This window comes from Lepidochelys olivacea, assembly GCF_965140295.1.
Source record: "Lepidochelys olivacea isolate rLepOli2 genome assembly, chromosome: 7".
Lineage (NCBI taxonomy): Eukaryota > Metazoa > Chordata > Testudines > Cheloniidae > Lepidochelys > Lepidochelys olivacea.
The window spans coordinates 98,916,685-98,939,988 of NC_140417.1; the positions used below are offsets into that span (position 1 = coordinate 98,916,685).

Genomic DNA, 23,304 nt, shown 5'->3' on the forward strand with positions numbered 1-23,304 from the left:
AACATTACTCATTTTACAAAAAGTGACCTTGGAGGTCATTTTAAAAAAACATCTTACAGGCAACTTCTATTAGACAAGTGATTGTAGGACCAAGATTTCAGGCTCACTCCAGACTCTAAATTTGTAGTCGAATCAGAGAGTTAAGTTTGCCAGCCGCACAAAGAGCCTTCTGAAGTCTGCACTACAGCCACAAAATTTCTGCTGGATAAAATCCTTAGTTGGCAGAAGATCAGAGGTTGTAGTGAGGTCATTCATATTGCACCTGATATATGCTGCATTAATGAAAAATGAGGATCAACTTGACCAACTAAAGATTCACTAGACACAGAAAAAAAATTATAACCCTCTGACCTTTTCACATGGTTGAAAAAAGGCAAAAAATTGATGGATAAATGTAACCATATTATCACAGCAGTATTAATCTAGCACTATTATTACTATATTGAACATTTAACAATATAATATTATATGGTGTATATATATATTACTGTATAAAGTACTAGACTAGCTCTATCTTGTGGTCAAATTATTAATTGCTTTTTGTACATGCAGTTCCTACATGGATTTCCTGCTTCAACTACCAGTTCATTTATACAAGCCTAGAGAGCTCAGAATACACTACAAATACACAAGTATAACTAGTGGACAGCTAGTGTATATATTATGGGTACAGAACTCATTACATCCTGGGACTTAAAAAATAAACAAAAAAAAATGGTTACTTACCTTACAATATAACTTATAGTACACTAAGTTAGGAGCAATAAATCATCACAAGTCATACCCAGGATCTGACCCAAACAGAACCCAGAGATTTCTCATTCCAGGCAAAAATCATAGCTCTAGTTAATAAGCCCACTTGCTTGTCACCTAGCTGGTTTTCCTTATCAAGTACAGGACAAGTTTTTGGTTTGAATGGCTACAGTTGAGTCTCAAAATTTCTGTGTAGTGTATCCTTGATCTATTTTCTATAGGGTCTTTTGGAAAGAAGTCCTCTGCTGAAGTTGTGACTTGTCTCTTTCACTGGTGAGGCAACTGCTTTACCCACATTGGGTTGCTGTTTACAGGTGGGAGATAGCACACTGCTCATCCTGGTCTGGGGACCCACTCAGCCAAGAAGGGGTATGGTACAAATATCTTGACTGTGAGGAATAGCCTGCGTGATGGCCCCAGGAGCCTGGAAGGATGCCTGTCTGCTCCCCCAGATCCTCGCTACTGTAGGGGACACCTCTCTGGGCCTTACCCATTAAAAACAGGATTGCTGAAAGGAGAAAGGGATTTTTCACTTACCTCCCTGTAAGTGATGGTGCAGCCGTGTGAGTCTGTGACCGTCTGACTGCATGAAGTGCTACTAATGCTTAAGTGTGGAGCCATCCAGTGAAGAGGGAGAAGGGCAAAGAGAGACTCTCCTTCCTACTGGTCAGACTCAGAGCCCCTTTTCCTGGCAAAGTGAGAGGGCCACAGGCTGAAAACCAGACCAGCATAAATCTCATTACACTGCAGCCTGTGGCAGAGCTTCACAGAAGTGGCAGGCTTCTCTGCAGGCCCAGACATGCTGCAGGGTGAGGGAAAGGTAGTGAGACTGTCTCTGAACACTGATAGCCTCTGTGAAGAGAAATGCCCCAGCAAAGAGTCTCTCAAGGGAGAAGACAAAGAAGGGGTTTAAACCAATTTTTACAGCATGTGCTCATTAACAATATGAACTATGGCCTTTGGAAGGGGGTTTGTTTGCATTTGCAAGACTTACCCATGAGCCAGCTGTGAAGGATTCCCCTCTCCATGGGAACCCTCTGGTTCTTGGTTAACTCTCCCATGGAAGTCAGCTTCAGGTGGAATTGAGGCCTAAACACCTGTCCAACTCAAAGCCCCATTCCCCAGCAGAGTGAGGGTCAGCAGCTTGTGGCAGCAGGGCATTGCTTGCTATCTCAAGCCCAGGCCTTGGCAAAGTGAGGGTGGATGGCTTGTGGCAACAGGACACAGCTCGGCTTCTGATGCTCCTGAAAAGCTGTCTATAGCACCTCTTGGACTTAGCTCAATGCTTCTAGAGCTTCCTTTCTGCAGTGGTGGAAGGCAAAGGGAGCCCACTCAATAGGTGCTGTACCAGAGAAGCCAGATAGTTAGAGCATCAATATTCTGGTAATTCCTAACCTCAGGAGAGGGAGAGAAGTTGTCAGATGAGATTTTTTTATTCATTTTCATGGAATATTAATTTAAGTTATAAAATAAAAACAGTCTGGAAAAACTGAACTGCTTGACACAGAAAATCTGGTGACCTGAACTGAGTCCTGGAGCATCCAGCAATGCTGGACCACATCCAAATTCCACAGGTGGGAGGTATTCCTTATTAGTGATGGATGGAGAGAGAAGCTAGGCAACAGAAAATTGACATTTTAACTTTTTACTTTTATAGAAAATGCTAAGAGGAAGTCAAGAAATGACACGGTCTAGCAGAAAAAAAGTTAGGCACATCTCATACAGTTTGAATTATGGATATCTTCATGGAGAAGCACAGAAACGCCACATAATTGCATCATGTATAATTTGTATTTAAATATGTTATTTAATTTAATCCATGGAATTAAATATTTGAGAATTCCACAGTCAATACCATGAAATATACTTTTTAGCACGAGCATCTTCATCCTCTGTTCATACTATATGTTATCAATCTAGCTTAAAGGATTCCTAGATGACTTCAGCATATTGTAATTTCACACTTTGCAAGTTCTATAAAAATGTGATTAGTCTCTCTCTCCACTCTGTCTGCCCTAGCAATAGAAAGTACCAGTACTACCAATTAGTCTAAGATACAACTCTTTACTCAAAATCACCTATCTGAAAATGTACCTATTTTTAGAAGTTTAAAATGCACACTGAATGAGCATGATGACCTTTATTTTTCAAAGAATCATACTCTCTGCATCTTCAAACAAGTGAAGCGCTCTCTGCTATATGTATTACTTAGATTTACGGGAGAAAGATACAAAAGCAAATACATTGATTTTAATTCTCCAGCTTACTCTGGTGCTCGGCTCCATAGTTTTCTATTGATTTTTTCACCATTAACTTATCTACCAACTCTCCATGTAGTGATTAGAAATGGTTGAGACTAAGCCCAACTCTTCTGTTTTTTTTCTTCTTCCAACCACACTCAAACTGAACACTATGGCCTATCTTTTTTTAAAGGGTCTAAAGATTTTAGTTGTCTCAATTTTTAGGTAACTGACTTGAGACCCCTTCAAGGGAGCTGCTTTTCATTCAGGGCTGAACAGCAGCCTTCTGAAAATCAGGCCCTCAATTTGAGCCTACAAAATCACTTGAAAATTTAAGCACTGACTTGTGGCACCTTAGAGACTAACAAATTTATTTGAGCATAAGCTTGTAGTTCACGAAAGCTTATGCTCAAATAAATTGGTTAGTCTCTATGGTGCCACAAGTACTCCTTTTCTTTTTGAGGATACAGACTAACACAGCTGCTACTCTGAAATCTCTCCTCTCTGTAACTCACTGAGTCAGGTCAACATTTCGGCGCTACACAGTCCAGCCACGTCCCCTCTGCTCCTATTTGCTACCTGTTTCTCTAGCACTGCAGCTGCACACAGTGGCAGTTTTTTGCTGCCACCATTCCTCCTAATTTAACTTTTCCACCTTTTTAGGGCTTTGCAAATGGCAAGTTTTTCCCAGCTCCACCCAAGCCTTCTGTCCCAAACTGAGCTAGATCCTGGGTCTGCGAGTTGGACAGGCAGCCACAACTCCAAGAGTAGAAGAATGGACCAGAAACACCAGTGCAGAGTAGAGAGAAGCTCCAAAAGCAAGGAGAACCCTGATCAATGAACTCAGAGGGCAACTTCCAGGGGACCCCTGCATAACAAAGAGGGGAGGCTTATGGGGACACAAGTCAAAGTAGGTCCATGGCACCCTGGGAGAAGCAGGGCTTCAAATCAGCCAACCAGGAGGGCTCTGAAAATGGAGTTCCCCCCCTCCCAGAGGGAATGGGACCCAGTGGGAAGATTCTGAGGCAGTTGTCTTGAGCAGGCTGCAGGCTGTAAGGAAGGCAAGCCACAAAAGAACTCACCAAAATTGCAGCACAATTTCTACATTCCTAAAGCAATAAAAATCTAAAAGGCGAAAAAGGAAAAGAAAAAGCACAAAAGATTCTGAGGCAGTTGTCTTGAGCGGGCTGCAGGCTGACAGGAGTCCTCTGACGACTACTCCTTCTGTGAGTAAGGTAAGCTGTCTGGCTCCCAAACCTGAGCAGGCTTCTGTGAGTAAACCTCAGAGTAAATTTCTCCTCTCAAAATCCTCCCGAGGCTGCCATACCCCTTCACTCCTCCTTCGAGGAAGTGATTCGGGATAAATAGAACAAGACTGATAATGGGAAGTATGTTAACAAGAGCAATCTCAGGCTATACAATATCCAAGAACCAAAGACTCTATTGCTGATAACGAAGGAGGAGTTTTCCCCCTAAGAAATCCATGGATAGAAAGATGGAGGCCTGTCAAGGTTCCTTCCCCACTCTGAACTCTAGGGTACAGATGTGGGGACCTGCACGAAAAAAACCCTGAAGCTTATTTTTACCAGCTTAGGTTAAAACTTCCCCAGACTCAGGATGCAGGGAACTCATGTGTACACTTTCTGGAATGATATCATGATCAGAGCACCATTGCAGTCAGCAGTGCAAAGGGCCACATCTTCGATATTGAACCTTCTCCAGGAGCACAGCTTCATCATCAATGCCAAGAAAATCTCTCCTGTTCAATACAGAAAGTTTCTTGCTTCAGAGCCACACAAGGCCTGCCATAGCATTATGCCTCCAACTGGCTGGACTCCATGCATCACTCCCTGGGCACAATCAAATATCAGAAGTCTTCAAGCCATTATATGAAAGGTGTGGGATCACTGCACAGAACACATGAAAAATAAGTATAGGTTTGAATACAGGTGTTCAGCTCCTTACAGTGGTGGTCTGCCCATGACAATGACCACAAAGGCATGCCCATCTGCCTTCCAGATCCTTTAGTCCCTGCAATCAATACCAGCCTGGAGGGCTGGGAAGCTCACTGGGGGAACCTTAAGAGCCCAAGTTCTGTGGAGCCACAGCATAAACCTCTTGGAGCTGGGACTGGTCAAGATAGCACAGCAAAGATTCCCGCCCATCCTAAGGAGAAACTACATCCTGTTTCAATAAGACAAACCACCAAGTTGGAGAACAAGGAGAACACTACACAGGGGAGCAATAGAAATAATGAGGTGGGCAGAGCAGTTCCTCCTTTCCCTCAGAGCGATCCACATCGAAGAGGACCTGAATCAAAAGGCAGAGTGGCTCAGCAGACGGAGGGGCAACAACTCCAAGTTGAACTTGAATCAGGAGATTTTTGATCTCATTGTTCAGATGTTTGGCCTCCCTCCCACCTGTTTGCAAATCATAAAAATGCAGAGCCCCAAATGCTTCACAAAAGATGCAGACCCTAGTGTGAGGTTTTGGGGATCACTCAGACCAGTAAGGGGTTCTGTCCCTGTAACTCGGGTGCCTTAATGCTGTACTGCCATGGCTCAGAATCCTGACACCAGTAGCCAGCCCACAAGCAAAGATTTCACCTTGGCTTTCACCAGCCTAGTTACTTTGCGAGGTGATCCCAACAGCCCTTTCAGTCACAGGTCTCCCCAACTCTATCTATCCAGAGTTCTTAGCTACCAGCCTCTCAGACTTTTCCCTCTGGTTCATCACCCCTGAACGTGTGAAAACAGCCTCCCCATTATAATTCACTTGGGCGCACACACTCCACAAACGAGAGACCTGTTTTGGGTAAAAATAAAAAGAGCAAACAGAAAAAAAAATCACAGATTCAAAGATGAAATAATAAGGTAAAGCAAACACATACAAGTTACAGAAAATAACAAAGATGCTATTTCAGACTTTACACTTCTATATCTGACATATTAGAAAAGTGAATCTAAGTTAACTATTCCCGCTGAACAGTTTCATAGCAGAGGCTGTCCCTCAGTTTCTGGATGAAGACTTCAATTTTAAGTCTCCTTTAAAAAGGCTTTAAAAAAAAAAAAAAACAGAAAAACAAAAGAACCTTTCCCCCCCTCCTGGCATGGACACTCGTGGTTACATTGGGCAGTAAGGAGTTCTAAGTGTTTTCCCATTAACCGTAAAGGCACCTCATTTGTCTTCTTTTGTGGGTTGTACAACACTAAGTGCTCCCCTTCCTGCCTGACTCCTCCCTCCCTGACTACTTCATTGTTCTGAGGTGATGAAGTTGCACCAGTTTACAATCACAATTTTCTACATATGTATATACACAAGTGTACAGGTTATGATTATGGATGTATCAATGTCAATGAACATCCAGTTCAGAATATTAAAAGCTTCCATGAAAAACGTTTCTTGGCATTTTTATGCATAGTAACATTGTATAAAACCAGCAGTTATGCAAGCTTTACAGCTTGGAAATTGCTCCTGCTTGCTGCCAGATGAGTTGAGGTGTAGCCAGACCGTGTGGCACCATATTGATCTGCCTCTGCGAGCTGCAAAGAGAGCAGAGTAACCCCAGATGTCCAGAACTGTAGAAGACGCTGCTAGCTGAAAGAAAATTATCAGTAAGAAATTTTCCATTTCATCTATAGCTCTCAAAAGCACTTTATCCCTGTTTTACAGCTGGGGAAACAGGCACAGAGGGTGAAATGATTTGTCAAGGTCACTCAGCAGGCTGAGGCAGGAATAGAACCTAGGTCTCCCAAATCCCAGTCTAGTGCTCTAGCCACTAGACAACATTGCCTTCCCTTATCAAAAGGAGTTTTATACAACTGATTACAGCATACAAATCTTAAAATGTTCTAAAGGGAGGATCTTCTTGGATATGCTTGTTGCATTTAAACATCAATACATTTTATGGGAAAGAAGAGTATCAAAGGATAGATCAAAAAGGGAAATTCTGACAACTGTAAATTCTGATACAAAGATTCAGGACAGTTACACTTTTCATTTCCTCACAACTGAAAATTACTCGCTCCTACAGATTTATCCTCCCTCTCAGAAATGTTTGCATAAAATAAGGATCCTTATTTCCTAAACTGAACATTTTTACCTGCCAAGATGAGAACTTGGAACTTAATTTCTCTTGCAATATTTGTAGACAACACATATAGGCTTGAAGAATTCAATTTTTAAAAAAATTGACTGATTATATTGATATATTTGTAAGCATTTTTTCAATTTATCCATTTAAATTTTCACAATTGTGGGAAATTTTTTTTGCGGGAGTCCAACCATTTATGACAGTACATATTGAAATTCAAAAAGTTAAAATTGTCAACATCAGATGTCAATACACACTGAGTAAATAGTTTGATTTAAAGCTAATAAGTTATCAAGGAGCGTTTTTCTTACTTTACCTATCTGTAAATTTCTATCATCATCAATTTTTTTTTTTTAAATCAGTTTGGGTGTACACAGTGAAATCAACATTTATTAGCTTTTACTGATAAATATGCTAATCCATCCAGTACTACAAATATCTAACACTAACAATATTTCTCCTGTTTATACCTCCCACTTGAAATCATACTATAATCCTGTCTCCTTAAGTACTTAAGATACCATGGTGTTGGGTGCAGTATAACAATCTACCTAGAAAACAGACAATGGAAATCTCGCTCCCACCACTGCCAATGGAAGTTTTCATCCTGGGTCAGGATCAAGACTAACTTGAAAAGAATAATGTGGTGTTCCAAACTGATTTCAGATACCAAACAATTGATTTTATTAATCTCAATTTTTATTTTTGTGCAAATATTTGAAAACTGGAGTGGAAGAATCCCACCCACCAAAACAAAAAGACAAGAAAAATTGTTTCCAAGTAAGATGCATTGAAAGCTTTTCATGAACCACCAGCTGTTTAACCAAAGAAATTTAAATTCGTTTATATAATCTCTCTTACAGAATCCTTTAGTTTTCTCTTAATCCTACTCATGGTTTGGGGTTTGCTGGACGCAACCACAATGGCTCTATAATAGGCAGCCCAACTATATTTACAGTCATCTAATATGGCGATATGTCCTTCTGAATTAAGGATCTGACCTTACGAACACACAGTCCCGATCAATACTAGAAAATGAGTTTGGTTTAACTACATTGGTCAAGGGCGTCAAGCCGACATAAGTCCCTGTGTAAACAGCACTAGATCAATGGAAGAATTTTTCCGTCAACCTGGCTACTGTCTCTTGGGGAGGTGGATTGCCTACACTGACAGGTGAACCCCTCATGTCAGCCATACATAATGTCTACACTGAAGCACTACTGTAGCGTTTTAAGTGTAGACAAGCCCTTACACATATTTAAATTTGCTCAGTGGAAAATTAATGGGACTACTCAAGTGAACCAAGTGAAGTGCATAAGAAGTGTTTGCAGGAGATTCTATAGGCTTTTGCTAAACATACTTGGTCATTTCCCTTTCCTAAGAAGCATACCAATTTAACATGGAAGTCTACAATGAATTATGTTGGCAGAACTCAGCTAAAATTTCAGAAGCAAAAATAAGGAAAAAGTTGTCAAAATACAAAGAGCACGTTCAGGTAAACATTTAAAATTTATTAAACTTTTTGGTCAAAATAATTGAACAAGTATATACAATCCCATTGTATTAGCTCTATTATGTATTTTAAGAACAAGGTCAAATCTAATGTTTAAATGACCTAGTTCCACATTTCAAGATTTGCAAATAGTGTCACAACCAATATACAGTATAAGATTTTTATTTAAACTTTATTCATAGAACCCCAAAAAGTTAGCTGTATTTACTAGCTTATTGTGAACAAGAGTGGCACTATGGACGTTAATTGAGAGGGAAGGAACAGAGACATTTTTTTCTTGCATATCCATATCTGGTTGAGTAATCATAATACACCTTCATTTTATTAAAAATGGAGTGTAAACCACACTTCTCTATTTCATCACGGAGGCTCAAAGGATCTGATTTTCAGAAGACACCTCTGATTTTGCAGGCACATTTTATAGCCTTTACATATCTAGGTAATTTGATGCTATTAAAATGTGCCTGCAATTATTTCAGGTACAATTTTACACCCACACCTGTTTTGGGTGAAAAACTGAGGGATGAGTTGCAGGCCCTTTTGAAAGAGAGTACCAAGAATTATTCTTTAACCTTCTGTTGTCAACAGGAACAGACATTACCACAAATGCATTTCACATCTGTATGTAGCCTCCATATAACCTTATCTCATGGTCTCAACATGGGTTACAATATGTTAAAATTTGTTATGTTGTGCTGCTGTTTGGCATAATAAGTTAATTTTTTTAACTGCAATGTGAAATTCAATATACATATTATGCCAAATTTTAATATTTAAAATAAAGTATATTTTTTTCCAAAACAAGAGGTACTAACCAGGTTAAAAAAAAAAATAATGCACATAAGGTATGTGTTTATGTCGAACATTTGAGAGGCATCTGTTAAATCGTATTTTTAATTGTTAAAGCAGCAATTTTGTTGAATGTTTTAAGATATTTTTTTCCTTCTGTTGAAGGGGGTTTCTTTCTAGTATGGCTCTAGATAACTTTATACCAACCTTTTCAATCTCCTACTTTTTGCATAAAGTATGATGTAATTTTACAGGCAACCAACACAATTTCAACTAATGACAGTTTTGTGGAAACTAATTTTAGAGTAGTACGAAATATTTCATACTACACAAATCTGTTCATACCTGCCTGTCAAAAATCAATGTTCTGGGACAAACTTTTCAAATCTTCCCATCAGAATTATTTTTCACAACCTCAATACATGCGATAAAAAAATAAAAAGACTGAATACATACTTTCAGATTTAAAAACACTTTTTATAGTTTGTTATTTTTATTAAGTGGTTTACACCAGAAGGTGTGGTTATAGATACAGATGGTGAGTAAATATACATGGAAACCTGCCTACAAACCCAACTCAAGACCTACCTAAGTGCTCAGAGATAAAAACACCTAAGCCTAGATAAAAGGCCAGAGAAGGAATGTTTACAGGCATAAAGCACAATAAATGTTTTGAAAGGCCCAAATATTACAGCAGAGAAAGAGCGCAGAGACAGAAATTATATTTTTATGACAAGTTTTCTTCTTGGGTGTTAAATTTTTGGTCTATAAACTGGAAAGGAAGGCTCAGACTTAAATAAATACATTTGAGTATTGGCCTTTATTGAGCACTGTCCATCAATTCTGCTTCTAGTGGGCTTTTTCTTGTTGAAAATTGCAACTCACATCCCCCTCACTGAAGGCAGAACTACACCATGAACTCAAAACCAGGCAAGCTTCTCTCCTTTATCTATAAAGGGAAGTAAGTGCATCAATGTTCTTTACTGGTAGGACAACAAGGCCTTCTTTTTTACAGAAACAACTGAGCTTAACTATGCAAGAAGACGACTTTGTCCTCAAATAAGCCATCTTTAGTTAATTTTGTCCTGGAATATATACAAGTTATTGGTGGCAGCTACAGCAATGATGTTCTCTGTGGGGTGCCATGCTGTATGAAGGATCTTCTTGTTGAAGTCCAGACTGTCAACACTTATCTCATCTTTCTTTCTCTTACCACCTGTACACACTTTGCGTGGCTTTAAGATGGCACGAGGTTTGCTACTTTCTCTTGATGCTTCTAATGTAATATCCCGTCGTGTGTTACGGTCAAACATCCTAAAGAAATTGTTGTAGGAGCCAGTCATAATAGCACTGTTTAAAACCAGAAGAAAAGGAAATATTTTACTTGGATTACTAAAGACCATAATATATTATTCCACTGCAGTGTACCTCATTTATTTCTTCTGTGCACAGAATGAATGACTGCCAGGGCTCAAATTTAAAACTAGAACCTTGCACTATATTCTTTTCTCTTACTTTATGTCCTTCCTCATTGCCACTCCTTTGATCCATTTTCCCACATCATTTATTTCATACATCACATTCACCACTGCCTCCTCTCCAGCTCTCTCCCCACCCCGTTGCTATCCTACATATCCTCTCCCCTCACTGTCTCTTCTCTTACAGACACAGACAAATCACTCATGACCTTTCCCTGCTCTAGCCCTCTGGACCAGCACAAGAAAAAATGGCTGGTGAAGTAGCAGCACCCTCCCTGTCACAGCTGACAGAACTGCCCCTACTCCTACTGTAGTATTATCCCTTCCCTACCCCCTCTTCATCCTACAACACTGGAAGCAGCCAGGGGGAAAGGTAGTCCTTGAGCAACCACCCAATTCCAGCTAGCAGTACCAGAAATGCAGGGCAGCTCTCCTGCACTGCAGACACTTGGATGTGTATTTCAAAACTGCTTCCTGGAGCCCAAAGCCACTTCCCAGATACCAGTTATCTCTACCTTCCCCTGATGAGAACAAATTATAAAAGTTAATACAAATATCTACATCACAGTAAAAATTCAATAATTGAGAACAGTGTAAAACGAGTTGACTTTAATATCAAAATACAAGGAATACTATACTGATTGAATTATACCAGAGAGGGAGAGAACTTCTCTGGGGTGCAAACAGCACCACATAAATTGTGTAACAAGAACGACATCAGAGCCTTAATTATAGAACAGATTTGTTTATAACAGTCTAAACCTATGATAGTTCTTTTGACTTTGAGAAATCAAAAAGGTAATGCAGGTAACCTTTCGCCTGAAAATTTCAGAAAATGATCAACTTTGTTGAAAGATATTTAACTCTTGTATTAGCAGAAATGTAAACAGATTGACAACTCCTTTCTGGAACTTGATACGAGCAGGGTAGGACTGCTAATATTCAAAGTGAGATTTTTGCAATGACCCTAATAAGTTCTTTGTCATGGTTACAGATGTAGCTGCACCTATGTCCCCTTTCTGATCTCTCCTAGTGCACTCCTTCAGGTGTTAGGCTCATTCTTATACCTATCCCAGGGTGGAATTTTGCAATGCTCCCTCTCCTTGACTGGGACCTGTGCTACAGTACCCTATCAAACATTTCTGCCCTGCAGATCTTCCTGTGTTTGCGTATCAGGTTCTTCCCTTCAGGAATCTGTGACCAGAGGTCTATATTGACCGAACAGCCTTCTTAAAACAAAAACATTGTTTATTTTGCTGCAGAAACAAAGCCTTAGGGGACAAAAGGATTTTAAAATAAATAAGTCTATATGCATGTCTATCTTATTTCAGAGTCCTATCATCCCATGATGGGGACATAGGCAGGTCTAGCTTCCCCAGAAACTTGGAGTGAGCCATTATGTCAGAGTCTTATTTTAATCTGGTTCCTTGCAGGTTCTACCTCCCCAGGAGAGCATGTTCCTATTTATACCCTGCTATGGTTCTCTTGTTCTTTGGTGGGTCCTGGCCAAAACCAGTTTTGTAGGATGTTTGGAGACTGAGAAAGAATCAAGCTAGCAGTGCTGGCATTGTCCCTTAACAACTCTCCAGTGTTTGCTGATAGGTAGCTCTCGAGCCATTCTTCTCCTTCCTGCCTGTATTTCAGACATACCCCTATTGAGCTAATATAGCAGTATATTCATACTGTAAATACCCAATAAACAGGCCAACATACAATATCAATAAGTTATCACAGCGCAGTTCCAAACCACCACACTCTTGTATATCACTTTTTATCCAGAAATTTTTAATGTTTCCATGGATCATAACACAAAACAAAAGCTAGAAGACATAAAACTGCATTATACAGCTACCTCTGTTTCTATATGTATTGTTTACCTCTGACAACAAATTTAAGGACAAAGCCCAACAGAAAGGTTGGAAATAAAATTAAACAAAAACTGATCTTTCAAAATAATGAAAACCAGTTCTGTATGTGTCTTATTTAAAAAAAATATGAAAAAATTGTTTCAGGATAGTTTTAAAGTCAATATCCAAAAAAGCTAGTTGTACGCAACTGCAGCAATAATTTAAACTAAAATAGGGTTAATTGAGAGAAAGTTTACATTGCCTTTGCCATCTTTTTGAGGATGCAAAAGGTAAATATTTTCAGACCGTAATCTTGCAAATTGACTTCAAAAGGACTGTTCACATACTTAACATAAGTTAAGTGTTCTCAGGATTGGGGACTAAATTTCTGAAATTAACCTTACCTATCAGAACCATTCCAGCAGCACTCAAACTTGTCAAAGATGCAGTCATTTTCATAGAGAGAACAAAGCTTGCTTCGAAGATATTCATGAACCTTAAAACATTTAAGGAAGTATTAGACAGATCTAAAAAAAGAAAAAGATGCTTTTTTTTTTTAAAATTAAAAAATATGAACACTTTACCTGATATGTCTCTACAGGCCTGTTTTCCATATTGAGATCCCACACTTTAACTGAAAGGTAGTCTCTTGTCATCATGTATCGACCACTGTGACTGAATTTTACATCAGATATTGAGGAAATAATTTCTGAAAAGAATGATCTGCTGCTGGGATCTTCAGGCTCTTCAAAAACTGTAAATTAAGATGTAAAGTAAAACTGAATCCAATACTCAAAATGTTACAAATGGCAATGCTATTCAGTATTTACATATTTTAAAATCATGGACCTGAATACTAAATCCTCCATTTAAAAAAAGAAAAGAAAAGAAAAAGAGATTATAGCCCTGCTTAGCTTTTTTTTTTAAAAAGGTGATCTTTCTTTAAAAAGGCACTAAGTTCTCATAGCTAGAACCACTAGCTGCTAAGCTCCAATGGGTTCTCCCATTAGGGCATATGAAGAAGCTGCAATTCCTGGAGTTTTGGAATGAACATTAAGAGGCAGAAACTAACAAAAAAAAAAAAACAGTATATGAAGTTAAATTCAAAAGTCACTGTGTTCCCTCTAGGACTACTGATTATTCTATAACTTTACCATAATGTAAAACTAAAAAATTTTTAAATGTGAAACAGTAAGAGAAGTCAGCATCTCCAGTGTACATTTCTTTTACAGATCCCACATCTTTTAGTGGTGCTGTAGGGTTTATTTATAAGTGAATATAAATTGCACCACACACAAAATCTACTGAAAGAGCAAGTTTGTATTTACACTGAAATTCAATGAGGATTTTTGTCTGTTTTCTTGAACCGTGCTTCTTGGTTAGGTTGAAAGTCATTTACTCTTAATTCTTCAAATCAATGACAAGATGAACCATTCAACACCAAGGGAATAATAGCAAAGTTCTTTCTTACAAACCTTTTATGAAAACATCACAGACTACCGTACGTTTTACAGAGTAAAGGAAACTAACAAAAATATGACAAGTTAGATTGGCCATTGACATTTCCAATTATATAAGCTAAGTTGACTAAAAAGGAAATGCGCCATACCATACTTGCCACAATGTTTAAATATTTCTCTTCCCCAATCAAAAACCCCTCATTTTTGCTTCAGAATATGAGTTTACCTAGAAATATCAATGCAATTTAGGTAAACCCCAGGAAATAGTGATATATAAAACCATTACTACTGTAATACAACCAAGAAACAACAGGCTGTGTGTAAAGATGGGCCCTATTCCTTATGGTGGAAATATAAAAGCTTTCCTCACCTATATGAGGCTGTGTGGCTCAGTGCTTCAAAAACACTGGCCTTTTACCTCTGGGAACTGGCTTCAAATCCAGCACAGATCATTATGAATAAAATTCATTCCGATAGGTGTAAATGGTCACAAATGAAATGGGTTCTGGCAGCCTCAGCCCAGTTCCTAATGCACAAAGGTAGATGTCAATAAACTGCCCTTAACTGGCACTTGTTAAGCAGATACCTTTGAGAAGCACCAAGACTGAGTCTGGACAGAAGACAGGTCTCACTGGTGCCAAAAGCACTTGAGTCACATCGTCAATTGTCTCATGCTACACTTCTGCTTGCTGATGGCCTAGAACAAGACAATTAAAATGTTCCATTCTACAAAACTATGACTCCTTACCTTTGTAAGTTCTTTACCAATAAGCAGAATTTGACATTTTAATGTTTGTTTATATAGGTAGAACACCTACACGGTCTCTTGTTGTATATGACAAAAGTCTATAAAGCAAGAAGATATAGTCTAAATTACTTACATTTTGAATGTCTATCACAGAGGGCTGAAGAACGCATATCACAGAGTCGTATAGTTCCTTTGCTACTACTGTAGACAAACACATTACAATGATGTGGGTGAAACTCTGCAGCAGTAATCACTTCTGTTAGTTCCTCCATGTTAGCGGGCTTAATATCTACAATGTCTGAAAGTTGGTTGGTAAAGGCAACAAATAGCATTTCCCATTTTTATTATTTCTAAAATACAATTTCCAAAAAATGGTTAATTATGGTTGTAGTATATTTTTAGAAGCATAAGGTAAGTTCCTCCCTTCTGCTTTGTGGACATTTACTCATTGTAAAAGGACAGGAGTAGCATAAAAATAATCCTGGGCTCGTCCTAGAATCTGTACCCTAAAAACTAAAAATATTTGTGTGGAAATTTTTTGCAGGATCTTACAAACAGAACACTGAATGGCCTTCGTTCCTCTTATGCCCTGAAACAACTTAATGGCTATTTTATATTTCTCTCACCTTTGCTTTTATTGAAGACACCTACGTTACTTGCCAAAATATCTCTTGGACCATTTTGGCCTGAAATAGGCAGCCGTGAGCCAAAGCAAAAGGGTCACTTTCAGTATTGTCTGTAAGGCATATCCATACTTGCTATGCAAAATTCTAAGTCTTTACTTTATTTCAAGATTAACATCAGACTACATAGCTGACACTTTGAATACAACAGGAGATAGAACTCTCTAGCGAAATGGAATTATTTTACATATATTATCAATAAGATCATTTAATGGAAGACTGACCCCCACATTTAAGATATATGGTCCCAGAATTTCACCTCGTCTTCACTTTCTGCTCTGCAAAATTAAACTCTACATATCTTCCTACGTGCAGCTTTTCATTTCAAAAACATGTTTCACTGTGAATTAGTGCATTTGAACTAGTGTTTAATTATATGACTAGAGTTAAATGGAAGTATTTAGGGAACTTGTGTTTAGTAAAACTGCAGATATAACAATGAAAGTGTTTCTATTAATAGTCAAAACAGAAATTTATATGTAATCATAGAATTCATACAGGAAAAGGATACTAAAACTTCTATCTGTGATTTCTAAATGCCATAGGTTAATTCTTAGGTCATCTGCAGAAAGGTATGTTTCATGATCACTATTTACTGAAATAGAGTTTATGTGATACGTGTGCGCATTTGCAAATATCCTTCGGGGACTTGCTTCTACCATTAGGTCCATGGGTTTCAATATTGGCACCTGCAAAGGGGAAGAGAAGATACAAGAAAAGTCAGTGTTTATATGTGGGGAAAAGTTCACTGTAAAGATAAAAAAGAGCTAGTAATTTGTGATTCAAAAGTTTACATTAAAAATGAATTCATTCAACTATGGTATACATAGTCATATTTCCTATTATGTAAAATAGCAATGTAGACTACAGAAATCTCATTTTCTCTCTGTACAGGAACACAGTTCACTTAGTTCTGGGGCACTTTTCAAATCCACTGGGCAAAAAAAATCTAACAAAACAGTTGCCCACCCTACTCTGATTTTCCATATTAGCACTCACAAACCAGATCCCAGGTTGCCATTTTTTGCATTTCAAATATGTAAGACTCTCCCATACCTCCCCATCGAGAGAAGTACATTTATACTGAACAATTTCGAGATACTCAATTTGAAACTCTCATATACCTGAAAACATATCTTCTGCAGTTACTTGTAAGATCTATAACAAAAATTAGCTAAACAAAAGAGATCTAAGCCTGTTTACTTTGAGCATCTGATAGCACTTGGTGCACTGACTGTTTCTCCTTTGTCAGTTAATCCCTTCTAAACATCAACAAGGGAGCTGAAAAACCCTTAAAACAACATTTTAAAATGGAATGAAAAAACTATTTGAAGGATGAACAACAAGAATATGGACTTTTAAAAGAAAATTAGTTAATTTACAAATGAAATCAACTTAACCATGTCCTCATAACACAATCTGATGCTCTTTTTACTGAACTATTGATAAATTATTTTTAACACACCAAGAGAATAGAAACAATTTTTTTTTTAAAAAGCTTAGATACAAGAGGTTTCTGGAGTTGCCACATACCTTGTTTATTATAAAAAACATTCCTCTTCTTGCCACTAATGATTAGTCACATTTTAACATTTAAGGTTAAAATGTAAGAAAAAAAATATAATGGATGAAATAGAGTGCTAGGATGAGGTGGACTAAAATTATTATTTTAGGGTACATGAGTTTTATAATAAAAGAACAATCAAAATCCAGGAACACTAGAATTAGTGTAATTAAGGAAAGGTTAAGCAAAATCTAAATTACAATTAATGCAATTAAGTGTGAAATTCTCCTTTAACTCCTGGCTGCAAGGCTGCACAGAAGAACAGTGGGCACATGAGCCACACAGAGCGCTTCCACTCTTCATGTCCAGTGGAAAGGCCCTCTGTGCCAGTTTCATAGATCAGTATTGAAGGAATGGGGATGTCTTTATATGAATCCAGTAGGCCTAACACCCCAAGGGTCAAGGAGTGGCTACACCTGCAATTCTGGAGTACCTGCTGTTTGGAGGGGAAGTCACTGTGTACCACATTGACAACGATACATTCCCTGCATCTAGTTATTTAGGTTTTATGTGGGTGAAGCAGATTTCTAAAATGCCCAAGAAAGGGTGAAGTAAAATTCACACAATGAAATCTAAAAGTAACTTTTGAGACTAGAATGTGAAAATGAAATAGCATCAGGCGAACATATTAAGAAACCACCTGAATCATTCCTGGGTGATTGATTATGAAAAACATACAAGTGTAAATATTATCAAATCTCAAATAAAAGGAACATATGTTATTAATAAGTTACTGGTGAAACTAAACCCTGAACCACAAAGCTTCCTAGTAACTGTGCCATGCAAGTAGTTTTTACTATTTATAGCTATAGGACACTAAGAAAAATTTTACCTACACATACAATCTTGCTCTGGAAAAGTGACTTGACCTATTATTGCAATTTGATTGGGTTGTGACTGGCTTTAATAATACTGTGTTTTTATACCCTCAGTTTAGTTTATACTAATATAAACACACATAACCAAAAGTAGAAAGGCTTCTCGTTTCTGCACTGTAAGTATAGTAGAACCTCAGATTTAAGAACACACAGAATTACAAACACTGACCAGTCAACCACACACCTCATTTAGAGCCAGAAGTACGCAATCAGGCAGCAGCAGAGACAAAAAGCACAAATACAGCACAGTACTGTGTTAAACAAACTACTAAAAAAATAAAGGAAAAGCTTAAAAAAAAATTGTAAGGTAAGGAAACTGTCTCTGTGCTTGTTTCACTGAAATTAAGATGGTTAAAAGAAGCACTTTTCTTCTGCATAGTAAAGTTTCAAAGTTGTACTAAGTCAATGCTCAGCTGCAAACTTTTGAATGTTTTCATAATGTTTTGTTCAGAGTTACAAACAACTTCCATTCCCGAGGTGTTCATAACTCTGAGGTTCTACTGTATTCTGTTTTGTCTTGACACAGCATTCAATCCATAGTCTTCTGCAATGGCTTCATATTTTAAAAAGGGCAAATCAGGATTAGGAATGGATCCAGTTCTTTAGTTTATGATGGTGCAATAGAAGAAAATGTTATCAATAACATTTATCTGAATACTAAACACATTAAATCCACAAGCAGTAAATCAAAACCATTAGGAAAAAAAAAAAAAACAAACTTTTGAGCCTTTTCAATTTCAGAACAAGCTCCACTCAATCAAATACAAGATCAAATGTCTCTTGTAATGCATCCTTGAAACCATTAAATTTAGACCTACATGGCCAAGATGGCCAAACAGTTTAATTAAAAAGTGAGCTGAACGTTACTGAAAAATATTCTTTAAATTTAATTTTCCACCCATGTCAAAGATAACCACCCTGTGTTAAGTGCAAATTTATGATCCACACACATGTTGCGAGATGGGTCATTAACACAACAGGCTATTCAGGGAGATAAGTAGAAGTGATACACTATCTTTGAACCTAGGTAGTGCAAGAGTCTTATGTTAAAAAAAAGTTCATTCAAAAATATTCTTCTATCTTAATAATTTTACTGTCTTCTATATATTATTTAGACGAATGAAAGGATACACCTAATGAAAAATTTTATTAACTTAATTTTAAACAGACTTTAAAAACCCTATTTATATTTACAACAGCATTAAGATGTTCCAAGATGTCACTAAGAAGCTCATAACAAAATATTTGCGTCGGAAGCACTCTGGTCTTTAATCTTCCCAAAGCATCTAGGCAGTGTTTTATGGACCCATGAATTAATGAAACTTCAGTAATATATTTAATTTAATTCTGTATTATCCTGAAATACCCAATACAGTTTTGACTCCACATAATACAAACTGCAATACAAGACAACTTTATAAATGAATAATACCTCTTTTTAAATGTACAAAGGTAAAGTTGTACATTCAAAAAAGCAGATTTAACGAGAGCCAAAGGAAAAACCAAAACACATACTCTTAGTGCTGTGATTCTAAATGGATCCCGAAGTCGTCCATCTTCATCTTTCAAGTTATAACCTTCAGCTCTTTTATCCCTTTCACTTATTTTCCATAATTTAATAGTTTTATCTAAAAACAAAAATTCACATTCTTGAAATTGAAATTACAAAATTAAAGATGATTCAATAAATTATTATAAAGTTATATGCCAGATTATAAACTCTCCCGGGCAGGGATTGTTTCTTCATCTGGGTTTCCTCTGTGCCTATTACAAAGAGGCCTCAATTCCGATTGTGGCCTTTGAGTGCTACCATAGTATAAAATGATTAAACACAAACACTACATACCAGAAGTATTTTACGTTGTTTGAATTGCTTATGAAACCATTCAGAATTGTCATTAAAGTTGCCTATTTTAACTAGTTATATACAATTTCCAGACAAAATATAAATTTTAAATGGTGTTAAAGTTGAGAATACAGTAATGCAGAGATTTGCAGGGATGTTCTTAATTCTTATTATGCCCCAAACAAGCAAGATAAACTGAGGAAGTTTGGAATTAAAACTGAAATGAAAAGAAATTCAAATATGTTACTGTATGGAAATGCATAGTTAAGAACTTAACACCTTAATTCTGCTCTGTAGCACCAGCATAAAATAATCATATAAAGGCATTTTAGTATTTGATATCCTGGATTAGATTAAGTCCAAAGAGACATTAGATTTTTCATATTTTTTCCCTTATGGTGTCACTATAGTATAGAGTTAAGGTTTTCTGGGTGCTCTACCAGTACATTTTTATTTCTTTAACATGCTTGGATTTCTTTTAACTTCAACTTTGAATTTCCAGGAAACAGCTTTCTCAGCCATTCCCTGAAATATTGGATTCCAATCTAAGGACTATAAAAGCCATGTTGGATTTATTATTCAAGGGGGGAAAAAGCCATGCCATAGTTCCAAAATTACTATAATTTTTCATATGCACTCAATTTCCCAGATAAGCATCCCCGAAGGCAGCAGCCTCTTTCCCTCCTCACACCCCCCCAAACCACGAGATCTTCTTACAGCAAGCAAAATTAGGCCTCTCCTTCCACCTTCTGGAGCCAGAGAATAGTCTTTTGAATTTAGCTTTCAGCTCACCTGCTTTTTCAATATGGTTCAACTTATATTCCGTTGGAAAATCTACCTGTGAAAGAATCTAAGGAAATTAGTTAGGGAAGTGGATTGGACTGAAGAATTTATGGGTTTAAAGGTAGAGGAGGCCTGGGATTATTTTAAATTAAAGCTGCAGAAGCTATCGGAAGCCTGCATCCCAAGAAAGGGGAAAAAATTCATAGGCAGGAGTTGTAGACCAAGCTGGATGAGCAAGCATCTTAGAGAGGTAATTAAGAAAAAGCAGAAAGCATATAGGGAGTGGAAGAAGGGAGGGATCAGTAAGGAAAGCTACCTTATTGAGGTCAGAATATGTAGGGATAAAGTGAGACAGGCTAAAAGTCAAGTAGAGTTGGACCTTGCAAAGGGAATTAAAACCAATAGTAAAAGGTTCTATAGTCATATAAATAGGAAGAAAACAAAGAAAGAAGAAGTGGGACCGCTAAAAACTGAGGATGGAGTGGAGGTCAAGGATAATCTAGGCATGGCCCAATATCTAAACAAATACTTTGCCTCAGTCTTTAATAAGACTAAAGAGGATCTTAGGGATAATGGTAGCATGATAAATGGGAATGAGGATATGGAGGTAGACATCACCATATCTGAGGTAGAAGCGAAACTCAAACACCTTAATGGGACTAAATCGGGGGGCCCAGATAATCTTCATCCAAGAATATTAAAAGAATTGGCACAAGAAATTGCAAGCCCATTAGCAAAAATTTTTAATGAATCTGTAAACTCAGGGGTTGTACCGTATGATTGGAGAATTGCTAACATAGTTCCTATTTTTAAGAAAGGGAAAAAAAGTGATCCAAGTAATTATAGGCCTGTTAGTTTGACATCTGTAGTATGCAAGGTCTTGGAAAAAATTTTGAAGGAGAAGGTAGTTAAGGACATTGAAGTCAATGGTAAATGGGACAAAATACAACATGGTTTTACAAAAGGTAGATCGTGCCAAACCAACCTGATCTCCTTCTTTGAGAGAGTAACAGATTTTTTAGATAAAGGAAACGCAGTGGATCTAATTTACTTAGATTTTAGTAAGGCGTTTGATACTGTGCCACATGGGGAATTATTAGTTAAATTGGATAAGATGGGCATCAATAGGAAAATTGAAAGGTGGATAGGGAATTGGTTAAAGGGGAGACTACAACGGGTCCTACTGAAAGGTGAACTGTCAAGTTGGAGGGAGGTTACCAGTGGAGTTCCTCAAGGATCAGTTTTGGGACCAATCTTATTTAATCTTTTTATTACTGACCTGGGCACAAAAAGTGGGTGTGCGCTAATAAAGTTTGCAGATGATACAAAGCTGGGAGGTATTGCTAATTTAGAGAAGGACAGGGATACCCTACAGGAGGATCTGGATGACCTTGTAAACTGGAGTAATAGGAATAGGATGAAATTTAATAGTGAGAAGTGTAAGGTCATGCATTTAGGGATTAACAACAAGAATTTTAGTTATAAGCTAGGGACGCATCAACTAGAAGTAACGGAGGAGGAAAAGGACCTTGGAGTATTGGTTGATCATAGGATGACTATCAGCTGCCAATGTGATATGGCTGTGAAAAAAGCTAATGTCGTCTTGGGATGCATCAGGAGAGGTATTTCCAGTAGAGATAAGGAGGTTTTAGTACCGTTATATAAGGCACTGGTGAGACCTCACCTGGAATACTGTGTGCAGTTTTGGTCTCCCATGTTTAAGAAGGATGAATTCAAACTGGAACAGGTACAGAGAAGGGCTACTAGGATGATCCGAGGAATGGAAAACTTGTCTTATGAAAGGAGACTCAGGGAGCTTGGCTTGTTTAGCCTAACTAAAAGAAGGTTGAGGGGAGATATGATTGCTCTCTATAAATATATCAGAGGGATAAATACCAGAGAGGGAGAGGAATTATTTAAACTCAGTACCAATGTGGACACAAGAACAAATGGATATAAACTGGCCACTAGGAAATTTAGATTAGAAATTAGACGAAGGTTTCTAACCATCAGAGGAGTGAAGTTTTGGAATAGCCTTCCGAGGGAAGTAGTGGGGGCAAAAGATCTATCTTGCTTTAAGATTAAACTCGATAAGTTCATGGAGGAGATGGTATGATGGGATAACATGGTTTTGGTAATTAAATATTCATGGTAAATAGGCCCAATGGCCTGTGATGGGTTTTTAGATGGGGTAAGATCCAAGTTACCCGGGAAAGAATTTTCTGTAGTATCTGGCTGATGAATCTTGCCCATATGCTCAGGGTTTAGCTGATCGCCATATTTGGGGTCGGGAAGGAATTTTCCTCCAGGGCAGATTGGAAGGCCCTGGAGGTTTTTCGCCTTCCTCTGTAGCATGGGGCACGGGTCACTTGCTGGAGGATTCTCTGCTCCTTGAGGTCTTCAAACTACAATTTGAGGACTTCAATAGCACAGATATAGGTGTGAGGTCTTTTTTAGGAGTGGTGGGTGAAATTCTGTGGCCTGCATTGTGCAGGAGGTCAGACTAGATGATCATAATGGTCCCTTCTGACCTAAATATCTATGAATCTTATTCTCCTTCAGGGTCACCAATCCCCATGATCCTTGTGCACATAAGGATATTGAACTATTAAGACAGAAAAGCTCTTTT

The 23,304-nt window shown here is 37.8% G+C and overlaps 1 protein-coding gene across 2 annotated transcripts in view; it reads right to left on the minus strand.

The window, feature by feature from the left end:
• Positions 1 to 9,844: 9,844 nt before the first annotated feature.
• PPP2R2D (protein phosphatase 2 regulatory subunit Bdelta) overlaps positions 9,845 to 23,304 on the minus strand; it is a 43,453-nt gene continuing 29,993 nt past the window's right edge. For both annotated transcript variants that reach the window (XM_084634853.1, XM_084634854.1), the window contains 6 exons: positions 19,562 to 19,674; positions 16,116 to 16,293; positions 15,055 to 15,219; positions 13,298 to 13,467; positions 13,118 to 13,209; positions 9,845 to 10,738 (listed from right to left, as the gene is read on the minus strand). In XM_084634853.1, coding sequence (XP_084490979.1) covers positions 10,459 to 10,738; positions 13,118 to 13,209; positions 13,298 to 13,467; positions 15,055 to 15,219; positions 16,116 to 16,293; positions 19,562 to 19,674 — 998 coding nt within the window. In that variant the 3' untranslated portion in view covers positions 9,845 to 10,458. The remainder of the gene's footprint in view (positions 10,739 to 13,117; positions 13,210 to 13,297; positions 13,468 to 15,054; positions 15,220 to 16,115; positions 16,294 to 19,561; positions 19,675 to 23,304) is intronic.